The sequence below is a fragment of the Perca flavescens genome, chromosome 5 (assembly GCF_004354835.1).
Source record: "Perca flavescens isolate YP-PL-M2 chromosome 5, PFLA_1.0, whole genome shotgun sequence".
NCBI lineage: Eukaryota > Metazoa > Chordata > Actinopteri > Perciformes > Percidae > Perca > Perca flavescens.
This window is the reverse complement of record NC_041335.1, coordinates 10,507,159-10,527,237: the sequence shown is the minus strand read 5'-3', so window position 1 is coordinate 10,527,237 and position 20,079 is coordinate 10,507,159. Positions and strand designations below refer to the sequence as shown.

At 43.6% G+C, this 20,079-nt stretch overlaps 1 protein-coding gene across 3 annotated transcripts in view; it reads left to right on the top strand.

The window, feature by feature from the left end:
* si:ch73-138n13.1 (calponin homology domain-containing protein DDB_G0272472) overlaps positions 1–20,079 on the top strand; it is a 32,689-nt gene that overhangs the window by 7,034 nt on the left and 5,576 nt on the right. For 2 of the 3 annotated variants that reach the window (XM_028578654.1, XM_028578655.1), the window contains exons 5-7: positions 428–3,250; positions 5,409–5,534; positions 19,912–20,027. In XM_028578654.1, coding sequence (XP_028434455.1) covers positions 428–3,250; positions 5,409–5,534; positions 19,912–20,027 — 3,065 coding nt within the window. The remainder of the gene's footprint in view (positions 1–427; positions 3,251–5,408; positions 5,535–19,911; positions 20,028–20,079) is intronic. The other variant, XM_028578656.1, reaches the window with a different exon arrangement.

Genomic DNA, 20,079 nt, shown 5'->3' with positions numbered 1-20,079 from the left:
GAAAATTGCGGCAAAATGAATTGTCACGGCAACAAAGCCGTGAAACCTAAGACGGTTATGAAACACGCAGTGAGGAGATCACTGGGAAAAGGTCAGCACAGAGAGGCTTTGACTACCACCTCTGCACCACACCCACTGATATGAGGAGAACACAGAATAAGGGGATATCGTTTCTACGCCTACAGTTGTTCACTCAATCACTTTAACTCGTTTTGAGGGCTATGTTTGATCCTGTTATGTTGTCAAGTCACATTTGTCTTTAACATTTTCTATTTCTGTCAGATCATTCCACCTTTTTGCGTAACTTAGTATTCAAATAGTGACAAAGTTTGAGAAAAAAAGCATGATCATTTATATTAATAAATGGACAATGAGTGGCAAGCTTGCTGTTATTACTTAATCTCAGTATATTTCTGATTTTCCTTAGATTGAAGAGCCGGCTATCACCCCCAGTGACCAGAGGACATTCGCGGATTTGAAAGACTCCCAAGAGCCGCTCAAAAAGGCTTCCGCGCCTGAAGGGCCAGAGGCGGGACAGACGTTTGGCGCCGCTTTCAAGGAAAGTAGTCCCAGCAGTGACTTGCAGACAGTGAGAGCGTCGTTGTTTGAAAACGTCGTGGAGAGGCACAGCGTGCTGATGGTGGAGGAGGGCCAGCCTGCAAACGCAGCCAGTGATTCGCTCAGCAGCCCGTCATTTAAACGAGGAAATGGCGAGGATGATGGAACTCTGGTCACTGCCACCTACAGGGAGCCTGTATCTCCGTCATGCCTTCTGCAGGTGTTCCATGCCTTTGACACTGTGCAGGCTGTGGAAGAGAACAGGGCAGTGAGTGAGAACATCCCATCAGCCCAGTGGGAGGATAAGGCCATGACGCTGCGCTCCAGGCGCTCCGAAGGGAGCAGGCCGGTGACGGAGAGGACTGGTTCAGCACCGTGTGAACCAGCTTTGGCTGCGATGCCGGAACCGCAGCCTCGATATCTGAGAGTCGGAGCTTTGCCCAAGTGGACCACCGCAAGTCTCAAACGAGAGGAAAGTGTGGAGAAAGGGATGCTAAAGGGATCACAAAGGGAAGGACAAGTGGCTCTGGATCAAGACCGAGACAGGCAGAGAGAGGCAGAACAGGAGGAGGTGGCTGCAGCTCCTAAACGTTTGAAAATGCTGCAGACAGAAGAGCAGCTGAAACCCAGGGCAACCTACTTTGCTCTGACTGGACAAATACAGGAGCCAGTTTCTCCTTTGGCTGCAGGAGGAAACGTAGGGGGGGACACGGCCGGGCCCTTTGGTAATTTCTCTGTGACGTCGGCAGCGGTCGGCTCTCAAGGGAAGGTTCTGCCAATGAGGAGGAATCCATCATTAGATAAAGCTTTCGGGAAAAACTCTCACGATCAAGTTGAGGAGTTGATGATGAGGAGCCACAGGGAGGTCAGGTCAGCGTCGGACGGACAGACGACCGAGGATTTGATGGAAGTTGAAAAGAAAAGGGAACTTAAAAAGGAGACCGAAAGACACATGGCAAGAATGAAAGAGTTTGAGAGGGAAAAACAGCGGCAGCTGGAAATGGAGAAAGAAGCACATTTAGAATTTGCACGAATGAAGGAGAGGGAGCTGCAGAGAGAATTTGAACGGCAAAGACAGAAAGCCTTCGAGAAGGAGAAACAGGACTTTGAGGAGAAACAACGTGCGCTGGAAAGGCAGAAACAGTTGGAGCTCGAACAGAAACAGCAACTACAAGAACTGGAGAGAGCGAGACTTAGAGAACTGGAAAAAGAGCGGCAACGACACCTTGAGAAAGAAAAGCGCAGAGAATTGGAGAGGCAGAGAAGAGAGAAGGTGCGAGAGCAGGAAAAGGAGAGACAGCGGGAACAGGAGAGGCAAAGACAAAGGGAGGAAGAGAGGCAGAGCGAGCTGGACAAGGAAAGACGGCTGCTGGAAATCCAAAAGGAGAAACAGAAAATGGAGGAGCTGGAGAGAATTAAAGAGCTGGAGACACTGCAGCTCTTAGAGTTTCAAAAGCAGAAGCAGAAAGAGAAGGAGAGGCAGCAGCTCGTGGAGCTTGAGAAGCAGAGACTTAAAGAGAAGAAGGAGAGAGAGGAGGCAGACAAGCTCAAACAGATGGCATTAGAACAGGAAATGCTGAAAATGAAAGAGCTCGAAAGACAAAGGGAGATGGAGAAGGAGCACCAGAAAGAGATCGAGAGGGAAAAGCAGAGAGAGCTGGAGAGACAGAGACACCGAGATATAGAGCGGGAGAGACAGAGACAACTAGACCTTGAGAGACAAGAGTTAGAAAACCAAAGGCTGCGACAACGAGAGCTGGAGAAGGAAAGGCAGAGGAAGGAGGAGATGGAGAGAATCCGAGAGGTGGAGAGAAGACAGTTCTTGGAGTTGGAGAAGCAAAAGCAGGCCGAGAGGGACCGGCTACAAATGTTGGAGCTAGAGAAACGCAGGCTGAGGGAGAGGATGGAAAGGGAGGAGGCAGATCAAATGAGACAGATAGCCAAACAGCAAGAAGCAGAGAGGCAGCGACTAAAAGAGCGAGAGGAACGGCAAAAGAAAGAGGAACAGGAGAGGGCGAGGTTGGAGACCTCACCCCTCAGGCCTAAAGTCTTGGATCTGGACTCTGTGCTCCGAAATGAGCCGCTTTCCAGGGCCGCCTCCCAGCGCAGTGACCCTGCAACTCGTTGGAAGGAGCTGTCTCCGCGAGCAGAAGAGGTGTACAAACCCGCCATCCTTGACATCGACTCCTTCACGTCTCAAGCTCAGCTCTCCCCCAGTAAAGACTTGTTTCCTGTTTCTGGCATTCAGGGCGTAGACACCGGGTTCGGCGCTAGACTACAGCCTGCGCCTGATGTCGACGTCAGCTGGAGGGTGCCACCACAGGCTTCAGTAGGTTTCACAAGCCCAGGGTGGACGACGTCTCCCCAGGACCCGTGGGAGCTGCGGCCTGTTGAGATGTCTGTGGACAAGCCCGTGGCCGAACCCAGAAAACATGGCAACAAAGTCAGCCCGGAGCAGCTCCTCCTCAGGCAGGAAGACCGGCTCCTCGCTCCACAGAGGCACTGGTCTGCTGTGCCAGATGAGCCGCTTCGCTTGGCCCCTCTGCCCGGCACAGAAGCCAAAAGTGGAGGCTCTCCAGGTGGGGTCTCCAGCAGCGCCCCTGCCGAGCAGATATGGCTCCCCAGAGAGCCACCGCCTCAGGAGAGCAGCAGGGGAGAGGTCCGGATCCCCAGGAGATCACAGGGATCTCAGGTGAGTCCGAGATATACATGAAATACTATCAGAGGCACAAATTAGTAGTTAAAGGTGCAGTAGGTAAGACTTATAAAACTAACTTTCTGTCATATTTGCTGAAACTGACCCTATGTAGTAGAACTACATGAAGCAGGTCATTTAAAAAAAACCCACCTACAGCCTGTAGTGCGATTTGCAAAAATCCAGAAGTTCAGATGCACCAATCAGGGCAATTTTTTGGCTAAGTCCTGGATCTTCACAATCCTACCTACGGCACCTTTTTAAAGTGATGGTTCGGAGTAATTTCACCCTAGGGTCCTTTGCACCATGACCTCGAGCCAAACACCCCCCCAGAAGCTTTTTTCACCTGGGTCGAACATTGGGAGAGTTAGAGTAGAGTAGCGTTATTAGCTGAATAGCTTATTAGCGCAGGGGCTAATGGACCCACGTTTGTATCTCGTAAATGACCCCACTAATAATGCCCGAAATGATCCCAAACTTCTACACTAGTACAAATAGGTTATGTACTCATAAAACGATGGATTGGAAAGTTTGTAAATACACCAGAAGTTTATGAACACTTGCCTGCTCTCTTCTGCTCTCTGTTGCTGCTGCTGCTACCTGCAGTTACACGAGTGCTTAGGGCTGTCTACAAATTACTACACCGAAAAGAGATACAACAAAAATATTGAATAATTTAATGATTAAATAAGGTAATGTCTCCAAACGTATCTCAGTTAATACTTGTCTCCTGCTAGTTATACTACAGCACTTACTTAAAAAAAAAAAAAAAGTTAAATTAAAAAATATTTTTGTTGCATCTCTTTTCGGTGTTGTAATTTGTAGACAGCCCTAAGCACTCGTCTTACTGCCGGCGGCAGCAACAACAGCAGAGAGCAGAAGCCAGCAGGCAAGTGTTCATAAACTTCTGGTGTACTTACAAACTTTCCAATCCATCGTTTTATGAGTACATAACCTATATGTACTACTGTAGACGTTTGGTATCATTTCGGGCATTATTAGTGGGGTTATTTACCAGATACAAATGTGGGTCCATTAGCCCCTGCGCTAAGCTATTCAGCTGATAATGCTACGCTACGCTAACTCTCCCAATGTTAGACCCATGTGAAAAAAGCTTCTCGGGGGGTTTTTGGCTCGAGGTGCAAAGGTCCCTAGGGTGAAATTACTCCGAACCATCACTTTAATGTGGAAAATGTTTTTCATTTTGTACATCTGTAGTCTCAGTATGTTCAAATCAAATACAATATTTTTCTATGTCGTTCATGATGATGTTATTATAATATAGGTGATATTGCGAAACAATGTATTATCGCAAAACAATCCTCTAAGTATAGATCAAAAATAATCCACTTAGACTTTTTTAGACAGCAGCTCGTATTATCTGTACTATTGCCTGTTTTTATGGGAATCTTGAAGCACTTTCATTTTGTAGATGCCTGAGATAGAAAAACGGTATGGGACTATGTGCACACAGCCAGAGCCCTTTTAACACACACCAAAAACACATGTTCCATTATTCCAGTAGAAAAGTGGCAAAAAGTGGAAAGGGCTGAACCGCCAGAAAGCAGTTCAGAGATAAAATAATCAGCATTAGACGAGCTAAAACAACAAATCACTGAAACGGTTCAGTTCCTACTAAACTGCTTTTACTACCTATTGTCACAGTAGGTGAGTAGTACAAATTCAAAGACAAAAAGGGCAGTTGTTCCAGCATTGCCATATCTCTTTTATTGAAATAACTGTATCTGGCTTTGCATGTCCGCTGGCTACCAAATGTTTTTTTTTTTTTACATTTTGCATAACCTTTTAAAAATATGACTTTGACTTGTACACTATGTACTGTATGTGTCATAGATTTTATTATACAAATGTGTTGGAAGTCATAACATTTTTGTAAAGCAAGGCAAAGCGTGCATGTGTGTCTCTGAAAGTTTGAATATAGTTTCTGAATGGGTCAAGCAATTATCATGTGGCATATGAATAGCTGTGTGTGTGTGTGTGTGTGTGTGTGTGTGTGTGTGTGTGTGTGTGTGTGTGTGTGTGTGTGTGTGTGTGTGTGTGTGTGTGTGTGTGTGTGTGTGTGTGTGTGTGTGTGTGTGTGTGTGTGTGTGTGTGTGTGTGTGTGTGTGTGTGTGTGTGTGTGTGTGTGTGTTAGGAGTTGAGCAGGATGCGCTCTCGCAGTGTGTCCCGGCGATCCGCTCCTTTGAGCAGTGCCGTGGAGGGAAACCTCTCCAGGATAAGGAGTCGCAGCGCCCACAGAGAGCAGGACCTCAACAGCTGGGTGAGTCGGGCTGCCGCTCGGCCTCTGCAACAGTACGACTGGCTTCCAGGAAAGATGTAACTCATTGAGATGAGAAAGCTCTTTCTGAGTCTTTGCTTTAGTTTGATGGTTGGCTGTGAACCTGTTGTTATTATTATCACTATTATATTCATTTTGGACTGTTTCTCACAGAGCTCTGTGGAGACAGGGAGGAAAATCTGTGTGCACTTGAGTTAGGTGTGTGTGTGTGTGTGTGTGTGTGTGTGAGAAACACAGACAGCAGGTAGAAGGTAGAGGAATGCAGTTAGTTGACTAAGCGTTTACGGCTGAATGCTGCTGTGCTCAGTTAGTAAATAGTCGGTGACTAATGTTAATGGCCCGGTTATCTAGACTCCCCTCCACCCATCCAATGTCACGTTCCAGTGAAGTGGCGGCCACACACTTTCTCAGGCCTGTAATTCAGGATTGGATTTGTCAGATGGTTAATGAGTACATGTTCTCACTGCTCCATTTAGAAACCTGTCAGCATGGCTCAGCTGTCAGGTGAAGTGGCCTGCAATGATCATGGGTCCTGCAGCCAGGCAGACACCTAATAGTTGTATGTGACTGTATTCCTCTGGGCTGATAGGGTTATACCCAGACCTTTTTAACTTATAGTTCACATCAGCGTCTTACATTTTGAAATGGGGGGGGGACTCAAATGTGTCTGCATATTTGCAACTACACACATTACATACACAGATATGTCCTCTACATTCAAGCATGTAAAGTGTTTATTAATATGCAGGGTGGGGTACAGTTGGCCTTTTGTCATTGAGACTGTAATTGTAGGGCCAGGTTGAAGGCCTACACTATGAAACCAGAAGATCAGTTATTGTCTCCGTTATAATTACACACTGCGTGATACAGAGCTCCGATAAAGTCGGCATGAGTTTAAGGTCCCTACCACCATCTAGTGGTGGTGTCATGGTGTGTGACTGTCACTCTTCCTGGTGTCTGTGTTTGTGATAGCTCTTTGCTGTTGTCAGTGCTCGTGTTCTTTGTGTGTATATATGTATATATGTATGTATATATGTATATATGTATGTATATATGTATATATATATGTATATATATATGTATATGTATGTATATATATATGTATATATATATATGTGTATATGTATATATATATGTATATATATATATATATATATATATATATATATATATATATATATATATATATATATATATATATATATATATATATATATATATATATATATATATATGTATATATATATATATATATATATATATATATATATATATATATATATATATATATATATATATATATATATATATATATATATATATATATATATATATATATATATATATATATATATATATATATATATATATATATATATATATATATATATATATATATATATATATATATATATATATATATATATATTTACATACATACATACATACATACATATACACACACAGCTACAGCACTATAGAACTACTTGCATACACACACACACGGGACATGCAAGTAGTTCTATAGTGCTGTAGCAGTGTTTGGCCATTGAGAACGAGGTGGCTAACCGCTAGCAGCACTAGCTTCTAGCTAGTAGTCCTTACCTAGCTACTGCACATGTGCGACTCCCAACAAAGATGGGACAGAAGTGTGATGCCTCACTCTGTAGCTAACACAGGGTGAAAAGAGGAGCTGCAGCAATGTGCAGTACAACAAAAATCTGGTGTTTTGTTAAAAATTAAACCGATTCCGATTTTCTTTGAGTTAGGCCAGCCGATACCGATTTTAGCCGATTCTGATTTCATTTTTTCTAACCACTTTACAGCACATGCAAATATTTATTTTCTATCTTTTCTTTAATAGAACATTTTGCACAGAACATAGAAAATTTTTTGAACAGATAATGGATCACTATAAAATAGAACTATATAAATTACTCCTGGTGTGGGAAATTCACACACCTCTAAAGTGCAATGTTAGAACCATTTCCTTCTTTTCACATCCAATATCCAACTAAAAAAAATATGATTTTGGTGTCGTCCCTCCACGCCCTACTTTTTCCTTGCAGGTGTTGCATATTATAAACTTGTTGTCTGCACACACACTGAAGAATTTCCAAACAGCTGACATGTTGCAGGTTAATTCACGAGGTTCCCTACCTGTGTGAGAATAGCACGGACATGCGCTTCACGCCGCAAGCGGGTACGCGCGACACACAGTGGAAAAGTTGAGTCGCGTCCGTGTGCGTGCGTCCTTGAGAACTGTAACTCGTATAACTTATGTTGTCAGTTAATTGTAGCGTTGACCGGCATGAAATCGGCATTGTCACACTGACCTGCCAGTCGCCTCAAAATACAATTATGAACCTGAAAATGAGCATAATATGGCCTTTAAAAGGTTGTAGCCACCAGGGGGCATGGATCAGAATGCAGACAAGATGTTCCTTTTAGGTGTTGTATCTGAAACAGAGATACAGGCATAAATCAGTAAAATGTAGACTCTATATAAATGTCAAATAGTTATTACATGCCTAGCAGGTATAAAATAAACACAATAAAGAGGTTACATTATAGATTTGTTATATATGACTTAAATGCAGTGTTATAATAAATGCTTATTACTAAGCAAATGCAGAAACAACAAACATCAGTATTACTTACTGGTAGTTGCACACACACAATTCTAGGAACTTAGAAATAAGTACAGCAACGCTATCTTATTTTATCTATATATAAATGACTTAAAACAATAAATTGATTGTCAAGATAAATTGTCTGTTGATCGACCGATCTATTAATTGTTTGATCTCTACAGCGGTACTTCTATGATAGTAGCAGGTACTTACATTTTTTTATTTTACACGTTGATATGTGCTGCATAATAGAAAAATAAACCCCTCCAAAGCAAAATCCCAGAAAATAGGTTTTATAAAACAGGTTGAGAAATTTAGCTTCAGAATTTACAGAAAATCCATCAGCAGATATGGGATCTGATTAATTTCCCTACACTGTATTTACTGGTGGAAGCAGACTCAGATGAGCTAATAGTTGTGGGGTGACATCATTAGTTTAAGGATGGAGGGTCTGAGGCTGGCGAGTGGGGCAAAGCAGAGATGGGCACCGGGCTGAGAGCTGTGTTGTACATGTGGTCATGCTGTCTGACTCCACACTGCCGCTGGGTAAGTGGCCGCACAACTCTCTTATTACAGATGTTTCTCCGGAAGATGCATACGGCCTCTTATACGGTACTGAATTCATGCAGTTACCATATACGGTACATAGTCTGTATCCTTGACGTTCCAATTCCGGGATTGCTCCTGTGCAGCTGGAAATTCCGCCGGATGCATGTCTTTTCCGTTTCCTTCCGCTTCCTTTGTGTTGGAATTTTAAACTCGGTGGATTTATGACGACTATTGTTGACTGCTCCTCAGATCTCTATATGGTAAATCGAGACAGCTGGCTAGACTATATGTCCAATCTGGCTCTGTGCGGAGTTTAGCACCGCCCATGACGATTGTGATTGGTTTAAAGAAATATCAATAAACCAGAGCACGTTTTCCTCCCATCCCCGAATGCTAAGTGGAGTAGCCAGACCCTCCTTCAGCGCGCTTTGGAGGAGTCTGTCTGGCAAAGTGAGACTACCATATACAGTACAGTATGCTGTATGTACTGCTGCTGCATCCTATTTCATCTCCTTTGTGTGGTCGCTGGTTTGAGTTTGTAAGCCGGGGCAGCGCACAGATTGATGACGTCAGCAGAGGACGGGAAGTGATGAGCAGCCATGACTCACTTCCCAGTATGTGACGTTTAGTATTAGGAGGAATATTAGGGGAAATTGGGAGTAGTAATAAGATAGACATTATTTGTCTATGAAATTATGGAAAATGTATAATTTACCCACAACAATTTCCCAGTAGGCTAATGTGACTAATTCCAACTGCTGTCTTTGTCCAACCAACAGTTACAAACCCACAAGTATTCCATTTACAATGGATTTAAAAAAACAAAAAGAAAAGCAGAAATTTAAGATGGAACCAGCAAATGTTTGCTTTTACAAATGATTCAAATTATAAATGATATCAAAATAGTTTATAGTCGATTTTTTTCAGCAGAAATTTTGAGTATTATCTCAATTATCACATTGAGAACACAGAATATTACTAAAATGGTAATATATTTTTGGTACCACATGCTACAGGAAAGTAACACTATTGCTGTGTTGTGTAATATGAGTAATTTAGCTTGTTCATGCTGTGTCACCTTGTCCTTAATAATAGCCATTTTTCAGGATGGAGGAGTACGTGAGAGAGGTCACTTTGTGCTCTTTTGGAAACTGAGAACCTCATAGCTGACTTGCATTTAGCACGGCACTTCAAAGAGAAGTTAATCAGATTACCTGTAGGGGGCATATGTGGACAGGGATTCATCTTTTCTAAGGGCCCTCTGTCCCAGTTTGGTCGAGGTTAGCTCTCTGAAGTGTGTCTGGAGTCGCCTGCTGTGGCTTTATTCAGGTTTCCAGTTCACTGGCACCGTTTAACAGATGCCTGTTTAAGTTGGAGTTGGAGTTTTGCACGAGTGTGACTCTAAGTGAGATTTAAACAAACCTTTACTTGACTGTTGTGATTCTTGCGTTTTGGCTACACTGTGCTGACAAAGTGGTACAATCTCAGTTCATTGGAGGAGCCACACCTGTCTTTTCACTCTTCTCTCACGAATGTCCAATCTATCTATTTATAGTTTCCTCTTTAACGTGATCATGCACTTGTGCTCATTCCTATCTGGCTGCATCACATCTCATACTTTGTCATCCCCACTTTCCCTCTAGCTATCGCTTTCTGTTTAGAAAGGAGATGCTGTGTAATAGCAACACCATATGCCAACATTTTCTGTGTCTCATCTTTCCTTCTCCTGCACATTCGCTTCCACTGCCTCTCCCTTCTGGCTGTGACACTTCACTGTCTTGCCCTGCAACTGAATCAGGCTGGAGCGATAGAGCACCGCAGAACATATATCACCCTCCCGCTCTGTATCAGAGACCTCCCTCTCTCTCTCTCTCTCTCTCTCTCTCTCTCTCTCTCTCTCTCTCTCTCTCTCTCTCTCTCTCTCTCTCTCTCTCTCCCCCCCCGACTGTGTTCCACACTCCCTCTCTCCACCCAGTTTCTCCTTGACGGTGAGTCCTATAGCGCTGAGTACAGAGAGCAGCACTGCTGACGCATATTCTCCTACCTGCCCGTACCTGCAGAAAAAGGCGACAAGAGAAACCTTTTCTCTGTGTTCCCCGTTTCTCCTGTGGATGTGACTTCCCCACCACAGTGCTCCCTCCTGTTTCCTCTGTTTGGCACTGCGTTAGTTGCCCTCTGGTTTGGGTTTTTTCTTATGGAATACGAATGACTACAGCAGCTTTTCTTTTGCCACCAGCTGTCCTGCACCATTTCTCCTCGCAGCTTTTTGCCAGAGGGTAGCACAGTATCGGGCACCGTGGAAATGTAGTCTCGTTGGATGGATGGATTTTTATTTTTTTTTATAACTTTTAACCCGGGCCTTGTTTCAGAGGAAACTTATCATCGACAGCTCTGGGACAGCTTGGAGTCAGGGCAGCTGTAATTGAGGCTTGAATCAGGACAGAGACGCTCACACCTGGATTTGGCAGAGGTGTCACAGAGAATTGTTAAAAAGAAAATAAAATCAGATATCATACTCCTAGTATATATCATATCATAGTATTTTTAGCACAGTGGGCCTATGTGATAGAAATAGATAACTGAATGTTGAGGATGTGATTCTATTATTATTGTCACTTCTGTAGTTTGTACTTGAAGCCAGAAAAACATGGCTGAGAAACCTGTTGGGAGATAGCGCAGCGGTTTTTCTGGCTGTCTCATAGAGTAGTGTCCTGCATAACCAATGGTAAGTGCTGGCCTTCCATAACCCCTTTTACATGCCCACTTGTGTGCCATCTCCTAGCTAGCGTATCCCGTGTGCATCGAAATAGGCATTAGAAAGCTTCACAAATCCGTTCAGGCCGACAGGCTGGAGCCTTGAGAGTGATGAGTCGAAACAGAGTCCAGACGGCTCCAGCGGGACTGCACTGCAGAAAGGCCATTTAGAAGGGAAACTGAGGAGAGGCTCTGTCCTGTAACGCTCGGGGTCTGACTGGGGTTATCCGCGCTGCAGTGCTGTAAGCGGCAGACGCCATCAACATCGCCCCGTTGGACTGGGCTGAGCTGTGTTGTTCTCTCTGTCGCCTTTACTCACTGCTGCAGTATCGACCCAGCAACACACACCAGTGAATACCTACGACACTGTCCCTAGGACTGCCACCTCTTCAGCATAACCAGACTCTTATGACTCCCTGCTGCTGTGCTAGCAAGAGTCACAGCTCAGTTCACGGACTCCTGGCCGGTAGTGGGTTGTGATGGAGTACCTGGGGGACAAGCTGTCAGTGGCCCACTCTCAGGTGTCAGGATGGGTGGGAAACGTCCGTCGCTCCCTTCACGGGGCACTCGGCTTTTTGTCGGGGGAGAGGGGCGACCGGGGAGACGACGGGACCGGGGACTTCAAGAGAACCAACTCCCTGCGCTCCCTGGCCTCCCGAAGCAGGGAGTCCATCCGCAGGTTCTCCCTGCGGAGCCAGCAACGTCTGTCCTTACGCAGGCGCACCGCACCCAACACCCCCACTGCTGTAAGACAGACAACACGCACATTTTAAAGTACAACACACACACACACACACGCACACACCAGGGGGGGAGCACCAGTACCACATTTCACCACCGATACCAATCGCAAACGGTTATCGGAAGTATTTGCCAGGCACCGATGGGATTCATTACTTCAACGATATGCTCATCAGAAGTATTATTTTTAACATCTGTTAAAGTTTAATATAGCACACGTGGAATTCAAGTCATTTTGCAGCAGTGTCCATGCGGTTTGGTAATGTCACCGTGGTAACAGCTGCTCCATCGTCAACTATTTGGTCTCTAGCCAAACATGTCAAGAACTTATCCATGTGCCTCCCTGATCTCGTCTATCTCTTTCTATGCTTTTCAGCACTTGTCCTTGTCTTATATATTGCCCTTGGCTTGGCACAATGCAAACCTCTCTTGGTCCGTCTATCTTTGTTTAGCAAAGCTGTTGTTACACTGGTTCTTCAGGTCATCATGTCGTCTACCATTTCTGTTTTTCGTGATCGCATTAGGCACAAGGGCTGACAAAAGAAGAAAAGTGGCCTTAGGGAAGTTATACTATAGTAGTATTACCAACAAAAACTAAACTTCTGACATCTTACCAGCTCTGTGCTTTGTAAAAGGACAGACCTAGAAATCCATGTAGGGATAGGGATACATTGCAGTGAAGTCGTTCCTATCTTTAGGTCACGCCTGTTTGCTGAATTACCGTCCAGCACCTCATGAGTCACAACCCCGAAAGATAAGAAGTGTTTTTATGACGTCTGTGTAGCTATGCTGGCATGCCTTCAAGTTAGTCACCAACTGTGGGTTGTGGTCTCTATAAAGCTGCATGTTTCTGGTGTCTGAACTATAATCTGGGCCTGTGTATTATGACATACTAGTAACCTGCCACATGCACAGATGCAGAGAGAGAGAGAGAGCGAGAGATCAGAACGGTCTCTCCTGTGGCTCTCTTGTGTGTGACCACAGTCATGTATTTGGTATTGGGTGCTTTGAATAGCTTTGGCTGTCATTATAGCAGATAATGGAAAACTTGAGGTGTGTATGACAGTTGATTAATGGTTTTATTTGTGTACTTTTGGCTTTAGTCTGTGCCATGCAGTGACGGCAAAACTAGAAATTCAGCCAATAGAGTCCGTATCCAGTCAACCAGTGTACTTTGCCGTTCTTAATATTTTTGAATGCTTTTTCATCTTGGAAACCATCAGTTGAAGTAAGTCAGCAGTTATTAAAAGCTTATTCAATTAAATTTAAACAAATATATTAAGTCATACGTGCAAAAAGCACGTTAAGTTAAACTTTATTATCCCACCAAGAGAAATATAAACATCATAAAATGCATAAAACACAAACCCGCTCGGACAGGTTAACATGTGTTGCCCGTAATTTATTATTGTTGGACTTTAAATTAATGAATACAAATCTTTGGGATTTGCACATTCAAAGAGCATTGTCAAGCTAAACCAATCGGAGCTATTTGTTTCATTTTTGGGTGGACCGCTGTGATTTGATGCCAGGACAAAACCGCCAGTGAGAAGTATGTGAGCCTTACTAAAACGTATATCAAAACTAACATGTCAGGGTAACTGTGTAACGCTATAATATAACTTATATTATAACTGTGTATGGACCTGTAACTGCATTGTATTGCTGTTGTGTATCTTCAAATCATCTTTGGGACCAGCTAATAGCCCTGTATGTATGAGATGGACAACAGATTGGAGATCTAGACGGTGGAGAGATAAAAATTGTACTCAAACAATCGTCATAAGATATACTTTATTGTCCCCGAAAGGACATTTGTTTTGGACTCTGTCCGTTCCGCAGCTTTACGAAGAAAACGCAAAATACAGAAAAATAAGCATCTCTCAACACATGCCACACAAAACATGCTCTCATATACATTAGAGGTACCTATATAGTAACACATTAACTCCTTCTGTCAGTGGCAGTTTTAAATTGACCCACCCTGTACGGATTGCACAAAATGACATAAGGCACAACCCAAATAGCCTATGTATTACACATCTAACATATTGGCAACAACCAGAAAACAAAAAAACAGGCTGAAAGAAAAGAGTAATCCTTTAAGTCAGGTCCAGTGCTCTCTGAGAGAAACTTTTAAGCCAAGTCAGGTCTTTACATTCTTTCCCTCTGTTCTTACCAGATGCTTTGTACAGCACTGAGCCCTGAGTCTGTACTTATGTAATGAAAGAATAACACCGTACTGTTGGGTTTCCCAGCCGAGTTTGTCTTAATGTAACCCCTTTGGCCCCTTTGACATGCAGCTAGAATGCCCATTTGTTGACACGAGATTAGTTCTCGTGGGAGCAGTTGTTTTTGAATATCTGTAGGATATTGATATTGATTACTGCTGTGTGCGAGAGTGCACACAGAGCATATTTTCCCACTCCACCCGAGCCACATTGATAAAGAGCAGAGAGTAGGGAATGGGGAGTGGTGGCATACAGCAAAGAGTGTTGTCGTGGTTTGAAAGTATTTTCATGGCTGTTAATGGTCTCAGTATTCGAGATGGTCACGTCAGATCCCATTTACAATAACTTGGCAAAGCTCATACCGCGATGATGAGCCAGGTTGCAGTCACAGCAGCTGTATGTTGATGTTAGCTGCAAATACTGAGGTATGTGAACACCTTAACAGAGATTTCTATGGCTGATTCGAAGACGGCAGCGCTGATTGGGATCCCAAATGGCACACACATTCTTGAACATTGCTGTTTAACTTGGTTCTAAGCATGTGTCTCGGATGCGGTGTTCATGTAAACGCACTTATATCTACAGTAGCTGCTCAATCTGCGTTCTCCGCTTCTCCGACGTAAGACCGTACGTTAGGCCCTCTACAAAAGAGCCCCCTTCCCTTTTCCAAGGTACACCAATGCACTCACTGACTTTCCATTTTAACTGTTGAGGTTGGACAGCGGATTCTCCATCCTGTGTGAGTGTGTCGTTCGGGCTATGTGTGGCACCCGGCGATTAGTGTGTTATCAAGTAGTAGTTTCCAAGGCCTCATTTCCAGCCCCTTCCCTCCTTAGATTGTCAGTCAGCCCTATTTAGTGATCAGCCCTTTCTCTCCTTCATCCTTCCATTCATCCGCTCTTTGTTATGTTGTTTTCCCCCCCGACACACCCTTCCTGTCTCAGGGAAGCTGGCTATTGCTAATGTTATTAAGGAAAAGCCTTCCTCCTGACAGCTATAAATCATTGCTACTGGACCTGTTGGTTCAGTAGGCCTCCTTACTGAACCATATTCTCCATGCACGTGGTTGACAGCACCTGTGAGTGTCCATTCAGCAGAGCACTTGAATAATCTCCGTGCTTAAGAGTTTTTTTTTTGTTGTTATTGTTTGGCCAACAAACCTGTCTAACCTCGTACTGTCTGCAGATAAATGCAGACTGCACCAAAAGAGTCCAATTGAGGTTCAGTGCTGAGGTTGTTAAAAGCCCCTGTTGTACTGAATAATAAATGGTATGAGATTACGAAAGAGCCTCTAGAAAGGCTTTACAACTTCTGCTTTGAGAAGTCTGCCATAAGTCTTTTCTTTTAGCTGCTGTGTGTTATGGAGACTCTTTTCAACATGTTCCAGCGAAGGCAGCGTTTGTCCTCTATGCTGATTGAGGAGGGTGTGTTCTGGGTGCGTTTAGGTTGAGCAACACACTGGCACACAGGATAGTATCTTTTTATCACTAGAATTTGACGAGACCTGGTTTTAAGATGCATTTATTTTGTGGCATTTTGACAACCGTGATGTAAGTGTACAGCGCCAGAGAGAAGAGAGAGGGATGACCTAACGCCGAGGTCTCCAGCTGGAACTGAGAGAGAGAGAGAAGTTCAAAACTTGCCCACTTTCATACCTCTGCTTGCCTGCTCAATTTTTGCATCTATATAGGCATGATTGTCAGAAAAATACATAAATGGTCTGTGGCAGCTCTCCCAACTCTACTGTCAGAAAGGTGTCTGACAACAGCTGTGTTTCCTTTCATGTATTGGTATGCACATTTTTGAAGTATCTCATTTAAAAAAAAGCTGGAAGGAAACGACAAAATTCGATAAAACTTCCTCTATTGGGTTTGCTTTCACCAAAAAGAGTTGACGTGCTCGATGCGATATGGAAGCTCCTTTTGCCGAATAAGTTCTGACGGAGCCAACATTTAACTTGCATGTCTGATCAGCTGTTTCTGCCGTCGGCGTCTTCTCAGATATTCCCCTAACGTGTTTTATGTTTTTGGAAAGCATAAAACAAGGCCAATAATAGCTGACATGGAAGAACCTTTTAAAACTGGACCAATTGAATCAAATTCCTGAAGACTTCTCCATTTTTCTCTCGAGATGGGATAGATGTGGTTTGATGTTCCCGGTTAGGAACCTCTACTCCTTTTTTAATCTGTTTACTGGCAGATTACAGCCATGTGTAGCCTAATGCGACGATTTCTGACTAAACTACGCCATAGCCTTGTTTATTTGCTCCAAACCAGTTGATGGAAACGCGCCTAATTTGCATTTTGTGCGACAGTTCTAAAGTTTGCCTAAAATTCACTTGACAATTGAATGGAAACATGGCTTTACTGTTGAGGTGCTTTAACTGAAATGCTTGTTGGATGGTCAAACAAAATTTCTGAAGCCCCCTTCCTCTAGCCTGACAAGCCAGACCCACATCCAGATGTTGGCAGGGCTCAATCCAAGGGGCGGGATAAACGGTTGTCTATCAAATTCCCTCTGCACTCATAGCCAACCAGAGCAACGCTAGTTGATAGATTAAAACTTTTGCCGTATCCGGTCGGCAAGAGTCTGAACACATCTTCCATTTTTAAGAAGGACTTCGGTGCTTAACTCCAAGTCTTCCAGAGTCGCGGCCAAAGCTGATTCAAAAGACTGCTGTTCGCCAGCAACAGCAGCAGCAGCAGCCATCTTCTTTGTTTTCAAGTAGCCGGGAATTCACCCGAAACCGTCGCAACTCTGCCATCATTATGTTTAAGAATTTGATTTTTCCAGCTCGCAAGCCGAGGGAGAGTTGCTAGACTGACCCTGGCTGCAAATTACATTTGCTGCCGCTAGGGCGCGTCTAGATTTCTAGGCTACCTTTCCGACATCAGCACTGAGGGAGCTGCTTCTGGCAGTTTCTCTCCAAAACCGATGATCCAACGAGCTAATGCACTTCCCACGGCAATAGGCCAGGTGTGCGGAGGTGAGAAGGTTGGCAGCGTTTGAACTTCTTCTCGCAACAATTTCTGCCACTTTTTGTGTGTGCAGCCATGAGCGACACTATGAATGTCTTTCAGGAGAGACTGTCAGCGGAGACTGTCGACTGAACGATTATCACGTCCTCTCTGTGACAGCCAGCTTTTCACCCCCCACATGTGGCCGCTCGGAACCGCTATAAACATGTTTTCCCTCCGACATGTCGTAAGAACTAGTTCTTTTCAAGGGTACCCTGCCCCCAGATGATCCAATAATAAATTAATTTGAAGCATACCAAGGCCTTTAAGCCTGTAAATTAGCCTCAGTACATTTACTTCTGAGCCACAATCATTACACGCATCATTCGTGAAAGGATCATCAAGGCTGCTGCTGTTAGATCCGCACCCATGCAATATATGTGTGTTATCGATCTATTGCTTCTGTTGATACTGTAATGAATAAATCACTCATTAATGTTTCTATAGTTCAGACTTACTATCCTACGTCTCTCTGTCGCCTATTCTATGAGGAAGACCTACTCCTCTAGCTAAATTAGCATTTAATTGACCCCGAGATCACTAGATAAGCGGAGTGTATCTGATTCGGAAGAGAGGTTTTGTTCATTGTCGGTGGAAGCGGGACTCTGAAGTGTGTGTATTCAAGGGTGAGTGGTGGGACCCTGTGATGTCAACGTAAAAAGTGTGAGCGCTGTAAATCCTTGAGAAGAGGATGAACTTGAGGACAGGCGCTTCCTCCGATGCAGGGAGTTGAATGCCTTTTTTCACTGTTCTGTTTTCTTTTTTTTCTGTCAGGAAAGTCTTAGGTGATGAATGCCCCCCCCCTCTACTGTTTGTTTTTTTCATCCACACTCTTCAGTGGTCTTATGCTCCCTTAATCCAAAATATATCACAGTCACACTCTTACCGCAAACGTTCTTTCTATCACATTGTCTCTCTCGCGCTATTTTAGAAGTACTCTTGTAGGTCTGCTCTCACATACACAAAGAAAACAAGGATAGCATTCATGAAGCTCTAAGAATGAGAACTCTGATCCACTGTCACCGCTCACATAAACATCCCTAGTGAACTGCTCTCCGAGTCTAGGAACCCGGGCAATTACAGAGCCAGGTGTATCACATTTCTCTGTCCACCCCTCAGGCAACATCTGAGGACAGAATCATTTTCTATTGTGTTTTTTTCTTCTTCTCCTATATAGGCCAGGGTTATCAGTTCATGTGCAGTTCTGTGAGCCCTGTGTGCTTTTGAGACAGTATGTCCTCTGTACCAGCCTCATTAAAAGAGGCACGGTTCAGTAGACGGCAAACACACACTCACTCAATCACCCACCCATCTCGTTTTTTTTTTTTTTTGTCCCCCACTGTGGTCCTGTCTCCATTAACTCATCCCTTCACCTTTTCATTACTGTACCACTGCTGGCTGCTCAAGCTCGACATGATGCAGCTCCATTAGCAACACTGTTAGCTCTTCAGTAGCACTGACGCGTTATTGTGGATCCCACATAACTTCTAGGCAAGTCCCGCCCTACGAAGCAGCTCGATTGGTTGGGGTTAGTCGTTGACCTCGAGTGGTTAAGGTTAGGATATCCGATTGGTCAGGGGATAGGACCTGAGCAAATCGGGTTACGTTACCTTGCGTAAGCATGGACGCCTGGCCAATAGTAGTGTGTGAATGCTATTGAAGGGCGGGTCTTGCCTAGAAGTTGCGTGGGTTCCATAATAACGCAGCATTGATTAACTACCTACTGTATTAGCTTAGCTTAGCAATTTAAAATGGTCTTATTAAATAGGGCTGGGCAATTAAATTTGGAACAAAAAAATGTGATTTTGGTTCCTGACGATCACAAAAACAATGTAATCGAGAGAAACAGTTATTTAGTTTTTCTTTAATTTGTATTTTATTCATTACATGTTTTCAAAAGATTGTGAAAGTGCACTGCAACGGTTATTTGTTAAACTATTTACAGTTTTTTTTTTTTTTTTTTTTTTTTTTTCAATAAATGCAACATCTTTCCAAAAGTCGATGAGTAAAATAAATATATAATATAATATAAATTATATAATATATAATAATATAATAAATATTCGCAAAATTTCAATAGTGACCAAAATAATGGTGATTATGATTTGTTTCCATAATCGAGCAGCCCTATATTGGAAAAATATTTACCAAGGTGTCAAGCAAGAGCTGCTGTTGGTGTCTCTCAAGCCAATGGCGGGGCTAGAAGGACAAAATATGATTGCTCACCCCCCCACACCCTATTTAGCAGAATTGCATTGTGTTCTAGCCTATCCAATATTTCCTATATTTCTAAGCAGATTTTCAATGCTGTATTCTGATAACCCCATGCATTCCCCCTAAAAAGTCCTGGAATCACCCCTGTCTCAAGCTGCTCAGTTATATAACTCATATGATTCCTCCTCATTAATGATTGTTCTCTCCCTGTTGCTTCCAGGAGCAGCAGAAGCAAAGTGTCGGTGGTGAAGAGGAGGGGCAGGACTCGGGAACACCGGTCCGTGACAGCGACAGTCAGTATGGGACCTGGGAGACAGGACTGCGCACCGATGACAGGTAAACCTGCTGTTGTCATGTCTTTTTTTATTTGTGTTCAATGTGTATACAA